This window comes from Pangasianodon hypophthalmus, chromosome 26 (assembly GCF_027358585.1).
Source record: "Pangasianodon hypophthalmus isolate fPanHyp1 chromosome 26, fPanHyp1.pri, whole genome shotgun sequence".
NCBI classification, from domain to species: Eukaryota; Metazoa; Chordata; class Actinopteri; order Siluriformes; family Pangasiidae; genus Pangasianodon; species Pangasianodon hypophthalmus.
In genome coordinates, this window is record NC_069735.1 from 14,551,417 (window position 1) to 14,559,655 (window position 8,239).

Consider the following 8,239-nt stretch of genomic DNA (forward strand, 5'->3'; position numbering starts at 1 on the left):
CCATCCATCCATCCACTCTGTACATCTGCTCCTGTGTGTGCTGCTGAGGTGGAGCTCAGGTCACCCTCACACACCTACATCCATCCATCCATCCATCCATCCACTCTGTACATCTGCTCCTGTGTGTGCTGCTGAGGTGGAGCTCAGGTTACCCTCACACACCTACATCCATCCATCCATCCATCCATCCATCTATCCATCCATCCACTCTGTACATCTGCTCCTGTGTGTGCTGCTGAGGTGGAGCTCAGGTCACCCTCACACACCTACATCCATCCATCCATCCATCCATCTATCCATCCATCCACTCTGTACATCTGCTCCTGTGTGTGCTGCTGAGGTGGAGCTCAGGTCACCCTCACACACCTACATCCACCCATCCATCCATCCATCCATCCATCTATCATATATTTCTATCCTGAATTAGTCAATCCATTCAACAAACTATCCATCCATCCATCCATATATCTTTCTGTCTTACCATGCATCAGTCTATCTATCTATCTATCTATCTATCTATCTATCTATCATGAATTAGTCTCATCCACCCATCTATCTATCTATCTATCTATCTATCTATCTATCATGAATTAGTCTCATCTATCTATCGATCTATCTATCATGAATTAATCTCATCCACCCATCTATCTATCTATCTATCTATCTGACTATGCATCAGTTTATCTGTCTCTCTATGTATCATGAATTAGTCTCATCCACCCACCCATCCACCCATCTATCTATCTATCTATCTATCTATCTGTCTGTCTGTCTGTCTGTCTACTTTGTTGCTGGTACAGGGTTAGAAATTAGTTAATAAATGTCGTGCTCGTCGCTACCCGTGTGTGTGTGTGTGTGTGTGTGTGTGTGTGTGTGTGTGTGTGTGTGTGGATCTTCAGCAGCAGCTCTTCATCATCACTCAGAGGGAAACACAGCTGTACTGGAGATGAAGTGCTGCTGCTGTTCCGGGGGGAAACAAGAACCAGGCGGAACATCGGATCGCAGCAGCGGTAAGCTGAGGGATAGAAATGTTTAGTTCTGAGCACAAACGACATGTTTAACGCTTAATGTGCTTTTGTTTTCCTTCCCGTGATTTTTGCCGAATAAACTCGTTTTTAATTGTTGGGTTTTTTTGTTGGATCCGAGCACAAGATCGCGTTTTGTGACCAAATGAAATTATTCCTAACAGCTGGAATAACAGATGTTGCCAAAGTTTTTGTCTGGGATTTCCGTTTTCATAAGAGACTGAGATGTTTTGTTTTCTTTCTCTGCGTTGTGAAGTCATTTCTTTAAACGCTTTAAATAACAGTGTGTGTGTGTGTGTGTGTGTGTGTGTGTGTGAATCCCTGAAAATGTCATTATTAAAGCTTAAATCTTCAAGCATTAGTCTCATATGCAGCTAATTAAAATTAGCTAATTAAAATTAAATTTATTTAAATAAAAATAAAAACAATTTTCCGAACATAATCAGTGTATAACTATAACAATCCAGACAGTTACTTACTGGATACTTACAGTTACTTATTTTATCTACAATAACCTGAATAATTAAAGAATGAATGAATAACTCCAGCGCCAGTGATGAATATGCATTATGCAAATGAGCCCTTCATTTGCATTTATTTGCATACAGACTACTGCTTCTCCATAATGGATTAATTCATTTACAAAAAAATGATGATGATGCTGTGATCAAGTTTTTCTTCTCCTCGGGAGGTAAACAATATGCTAAAGAATTCATCCATAAATTATATCTGCAGTCATATAATAATAATAATAATAATAATAATAAGATAAGATAAGATAAGATAAGAATAATAATATTAATATTGACTTCATTCTTTGAGTGTATAAATTCACAAAATCCTCACACCATCTAAACGCTGAAAACAAGCATCAGATTGTTAAAGAATGGTAAAATCTTTATCACCTTCTTCATCCATGGCTCTTAAAGTTGCTCATTAATAATTTAAATATAGAACATTTATTTTTAAATAATTATCTCTTTGGTAATAAACTTGCTGCATATTGGTTTATGTTAATTAAAAAAAAAAAAGTCCTTATCATGTTTAATACTATATTAGTGACTGAATGCTGAATACTGAATGCATTTCTGTTAAACGGTGATTTAACTTGGATATGAAAAATAAATAAATAAATAAATAAGACTGAAAGTTCATTTATGTTCTATTTGACCCAAGTTTAAATGCTAAAAAGTATTAAAAATTGAAAATCTGACATAATGACCCAACTTATTTAAATAAATAAATTGAGTATAACTTTAAAATTCAAACCATAATTTGTAATTTAACTTAAAATAACAATAACATTGTTAGCCATTTAAGATCAGCTGCCAGAAAAATACATCTTACTTAAAGGTTAGTGGTTAATAAACATGACAAAATTAGAGGGCTGAGCACAGGACGCTGAGGTACGCATTTCTGATTCTACACAAACAAATCTAGTTCCAAGCTCAGATTAGAAATCTAATATATATCCGAGACTTTGCCTTTCTAGGTTAAGAGGGTAGGAGTGTGTAGCGAACCGTACAGACTACTGTGAGAAATGATTTTCTTTCTTCCTTTTTTTCAGAGAGTAATGCACATCTAGAGAACAAAGAGAAAGGAGAGAGTGAAGCAGCTAATGTACTTTGATCCACACTAAGGCAGAACGATGGGTGAAAGAAACTGCACTTTGTTGGCAGTAACATGGACTCAAGGCCAGCCATCACAGAACCCTCAGGACCCTCTGATGGCAAGCTATGACATTACACTGGATTACGACATTCCCGTGGACCAGATTCCGGACACGACTCAGGGAAGAGCCTTTTTCATTTCTACCATTATCATCGCCATCGTTCTGGTCTGCATCATGCTTGTCTGTGGCATTGGGAACTGTCTCTTCATCATCACATTAGTGCGTTACAAAAAGCTGCGCAACATCACCAACCTGCTCATCGCGAACTTAGCGGTGTCGGACTTCCTGGTGGCAGTCGTGTGCTGCCCGTTCCTGGTGGATTACTATGTCATTAAGCAACTCTCCTGGGACCATGGGATTTTCCTGTGCATTTCAATCAACTACCTGAGGACAGTGTCTCTCTATGTGTCCACCAACGCCCTGCTGGCCATCGCTGTGGACAGGTGAGTGTTTGGTTTCCTTGGACACAAGCAGGTCCCGAACCACTCGAAGGTTTGGACATACCTGCGCTTCATCTTTACTGTTTTGTACTATTTTAGAATAATTGTCACAAACTCTCAGAGCTGATTTCATGTCATTTTGTTTCTGTTATAGCCTTGCCTCTGCCCCAGTCCTGTCATTGGTTGACTACCCTAATGTGTTCACCTGTCCTGTGTTAAGCCTTTGATTACATTCATTTATTACAAAGTTACAAAGTTTGAATCATTACATTTGTGTATTGTTAAGTCCCGACCCTTGTTTTCCTGTGTTCTCTGTACTTCCTATTTTTGACTCTCACTTGATTTCCTGATTTCTGATATATTGATTACTCTAGTTTAATGCTGTCTGCCTGTGTTTTACCCCACACTATGGAATTAGACCAGGGATGTCCAGTCTTATCCAGAAAGGGCCAGTGCAGGTTTTCATTCCAACCAAGCAGAAGCCACACCTGAGTCTACTGAAAGCCAAGATCAGCTGATTAAACAGGTGGAATCAGGTGTGTGGCTCCTGCTCGATTGGAATAAAAACCTGCATCAACACTGGCCTTTTGTGGATAAGATTGAACACCCCTGACATAGACTATGATATGTGTTACAATAATACTGATTTGCAATGACCAGGAAGAGTGTTAAACAAATCAAAATTATTTTATATTTTGAATTCTTCGCAGATGAAGCTTTGTAAATGCTAAGCATTTACTCAGCCAGCTTCATGATGGAGATTCACCCAGGAGACTTTTCTTAAACTTCCTAAATAGGCAGAGATCCTCACTGCTGCTCCTAATTTCTAAATTAAATCATTTAATTTTAAGTAAAAACTAATTTTTTTAAGCTTAATTCAGAAATGAATGTATACATGGGCTTTGAGTTCACTACTTAAACGTCTTAGAAACAAATTTCAACCAGAAGCCTTTATAAAAGTCTTTAAAATGAGATATATATTCAGTCTCGTGTGTGCAGATATTTGACTGCTGGTGTTCTCTGTCAGTCAGTTTGGATAAAGATGTCTGCCAAATTAATAAATGTAATTGGTTTGATATGAATCTTGGAAACTACAAAGATGATTTTACACCATTTCGGTCCATGGTTCTTAAAGTGGGGTGCGTGAAGCATAGCCAGGGGTCAGGAGTAAAAAGAATAAAGAAATAACCAAATTACAGAGAAATAACCAATTCATTATCGTTTAACTGTTGAGTCTAATATTTGAATAGACTACAATATGTTCATAAAATTAGTTCGGTCTGTGGATTTTTTTTTTTTTTAACACTTCAGTGTCCCTGGCGTCAAAACCCCCTGATTTAGGTCATATGTTCAAATTTCATTTCTGTTCGGGAAGTACTAAATGTAAAATATGCAGGAAAAAATAAACTGATAAAAGCTCTTGAAAGTTCATTTGGATTTTAGGAATGAAATTGAGGACAGGATGTGTTTTTCATGCTACTCCCGTCCAACTCGCATGTTTCCTGAGAGATAACGGTTATATACACGTCCCGTTTTCTATGCAGAAGAAAAAAAAATCTCAGTTTTAACTGATCAGCCAGCAACCAGAACTACACCATATGAAGAATAAAAAAAAAAGTGATGACTATGTAGACTACAGATTAGAACAGATCCTGAGTTTTAGCATTTGAGATGATTCTTAAAATGGATGATGTTCTAGTAAGAAGGATATCTAGACATTGCTTCCTGTCTTGCTGCCTGTTTTTTCAGTCCTTCATGTTTCCTGGTGTAATTGTAAGCTGTGCTCTTGTCCACAGTAGTTTGTGTTACACTTATTCCATGTCCTTGTTTGTTTTGGCCTTGATCTTTGCAAGCCTGGTTTGGATAATGATTATGAATAAGTCTGTGTCGACTGTGTCTGCCTCAGGCTTGATGCCTGTTATGGATAACGATCCTTGGAGTAGCATCAATAAACAGAGTTTAAATTCTCCCATATTATTATTATTATTATTATTATTATTATTATTAAATAATAAAATAAGAGCCATTACAGAATTATGGCAAGATGTTGACTCAAAGCAAGAATTTCTTCCCCATATGGCTATTCAAACTTGTACTTAATTACAGATCTGCCCTATGTGTATTCGCGTGTGGTGGATCTCTGTGTCTCATGACACGCTACCTTAGCTTAAAAGTAGATTAAATGGAAGACGAAATCCATTTGTTCCATCCTGAACTGATCTGTGGAAAGACAGCGCAGCCAAGTGTGGTCAGAAGGAACTGTATAATTGCTGTATAAAGCAGATTTTCTGAACATCTGCAAAAATGAGATTTTTTTCCCATTATTTTCATATTTGTGAAATTTCCTTGGGATGAAATGGGTTGAAAGTTTAGCAGCGGAGCGAAGAGGAATGTTGACACTTCGAGTATAAAGGACAGTGTGTTCAGAGGAGCAAAGTACAGGATGTCTGTTTCACTGGTGAGACGTCAATTAATCATTGCTGACATATAGGATTCTATGTGAATGGAGGCACTGAGTAACGTTCCTAAATGTCAAACAGGTTCCAACTTCATTCGTCACTATGCCAAGAATCAATCTTGTGATTGCTTGTAAGTGTGCTTGCCTGCATGTTTGACATTTCATCCAGTCTGTTGGTTATACATTGCTTATACTTATACTTATATTCCTGTTTATCTGGTTCACTGACTGTAGCCCATTTACTGCTGTGTACAATATTTTACCCACCACCACCATTATCCATCAATGGAAAGGAACCACTATTGGACGGCCTCTGAGCCAAAATTATTTGTATAGTGGTTTGTTCTGAGCACAGTAATGCCACTGACAGCTGTTTGGTGCCATCAGTGTGAATATTAATGCCTGTTTTCATAAAAGCCTTTGCAGATGAGATGGTCCATCTGCTGTAATAAGGAATTCTCAAAGAACACAGTTTTCATGTTGATCCAAACACAATAACAGCATCACAGTGGATAAGATGATTTCACTCAGCTTCTGTGTTGTTTCCTAGATACATGGCCATCGTGCATCCTCTGAAGCCAAGAATGAAGTACCAGACCGCCTACTGGCTGATACTCGGAGTCTGGATCTTCCCAATCCTCATCTCCGTTCCCTCGGCCTACTTTGCCACAGAGCATGAGTACCCTGAAAGCGCTGTCGCACATGGCAGCAAGATCTTCTGCGCCCAGATCTGGTCAGCAGACCAGCAGCTTCTCTACCGCTCTTATTTTGTGTTCATTCTGGTCGTGGAGTTTGTAGGACCCGTGGCAGTCATGGCATTGTGCTACGCTCGGATCTCACGTGAACTCTGGTTCAAGAACGTTCCAGGGTTTCCAACTGAGCAGCTCGAGCGGCGTTTGCGGCGGAGGCGACGCACCGTTGTTGCTCTGATTGCTGTCCTTGTGGCTTACATGCTTTGCTGGGCGCCGTATTACGGCTTTGCGCTTCTGCGGGATTTCTACCCGTCAGTGATCACGCGAGAGCGCAATTCACTGGTCGCGTTCTACATCGTCGAATGCATCGCCATGAGCAACGGGGTCATCAACACGCTGTGCTTCGTGAGTGTGAGGAACAATGCTGCTAAGTGTCTCAAGAAGGCAAGATGTGCGCAGTGGCACGTGGTGTCGAGGAACGCTGCCATTGCTGGTGTGAAGATGGTGGCTGAGGGCGATATGAGGACTTCTTCACTCAAAGTGACAGAGGAAGTGGAATGTACACGAATAAAATGAAGAGATGAAAGATCTGGAGGAGGAGGAAGAGGAGGAGGAGAAGGAGGAGGACAGAGTTCCTGGTGTGACCCTATTAAGTAATATTAACAAGAGAAAATTCACAAAAGGTTACTCAGAGATCAAATTCCTCCATCTTGGGATAAATGGAAATAAACAGAAACAAACAATTAAATCTGCATATTACAGGCTCTACATGCTAAAAAAAAAGGTTTCTCATGGATTTTTGTGATAGTTAAAGGTTCTTAAAGAGGTCCTATATCATAACAAGGTCTGAAAGGAAACCCTGTGCTGTACAGTTCTACATAAAATCTTTAATTCCACAGCGGGTTCTAGATTTAGCCTTTTTGCACACTGAGTGGCCAGATCATTAAGTAATGTCACTCCTACCTTTTACACGCTCAGAAAAAGGGTTCCTCAAAGGATCTTTGGACAGTTAAGGGTTCTTTCCTTACTAAAGGAATTCTAGGTGGAAGTATCTCTAACAGAGGAACACTTTGTTGGAGGAGACTGAAGAATGCTTTAGATTGGTAGATTGAACTTGAGCTGCTCCTCAAGACTTCTTAGCATCTTAAAGGGTTTCTAATAGTGGAGGACTCTGGTGTTGGGCTCTCTATTAAAACTTTAAGGGTCTCTACAAAGGGAAAAGCAGAAGAATCGTTCAGCAATTCCAATGTATTAGTTCTTCTCTGCTCTGTCCATCAATGGAATGGGACCAACAGTCTGTCACCAAAAAAAGAATAAAAATTAAACCAGTACAGAACACTGATGAAGGCTAGAGAACAATATTTGGGATGAAATTGTGCTCGGGAGAAGATGAAGTCGCACCAACAGTGGAAGTAGTCCAGAATCCATGATCTGCCTGGAGGACTTTAAAAAAATTTTCCAGAAGGAGCTGAGATCAAATTCACTCGCTGCACAAATGCAACCTCAGACATACCTCAGAAATTACTCATCTCCAATATTCTTTCTTTTATCTTTTTTTTTTAACTATAATTAAATAAGTTTGTATATCAGGGGTCATATGGCTTTGCTTTACCCCCTGCACAACCAACTAAATGCCAAAGTGCAAGGCTAATGGGTAAAAACTGACAAGCATGTTTTACACTTTCTTTTCTACTCAATTCCATCCCCAAGTCCTTTTTTAGTGATTGTAGATGTTAAGCATTAGTGATGTCTCTTTATTTATTCAGCAAAAAGCTATTATTAACTATTAGCCTGCATTCTCTGCTTCGTTCTCTTTTCTCATGAGAAATAATGAAGATAATCTCAAGTATTTGTTCATTTATTTGTTCGTATTTTTGTGGCTCTCTGGAACAAAAAAATCCTTTGCTTCAGGAAGGTTCATATTCATTTTTCATATATGGAATATTTGTGTT

The 8,239-nt window shown here is 38.9% G+C and overlaps 1 protein-coding gene across 1 annotated transcript; it reads left to right on the forward strand.

Moving 5' to 3' along the window:
* The first annotated feature begins 930 nt into the window (after positions 1-930).
* Positions 931-8,239, forward strand: prokr1a (prokineticin receptor 1a). The gene is made up of 3 exons (XM_034300303.2): positions 931-1,010; positions 2,593-3,140; positions 6,146-8,239. Exons 2-3 carry the CDS (start codon positions 2,674-2,676, stop codon positions 6,861-6,863), a joined length of 1,185 nt encoding a protein of 394 aa, XP_034156194.1. The 5' UTR covers positions 931-1,010; positions 2,593-2,673; the 3' UTR covers positions 6,864-8,239.

Excerpts from the sequence above, each read along its gene's own strand:
- prokr1a (XM_034300303.2), top strand. The coding sequence starts at position 2,674 with ATGGGTGAAAGAAACTGCACTTTGTTGGCAGTAACATGGACTCAAGGC. Across the intron at positions 3,141-6,145 it reads CTGGCCATCGCTGTGGACAG|ATACATGGCCATCGTGCATC; the intron begins GTGAGTGTTTGG and ends GTTGTTTCCTAG.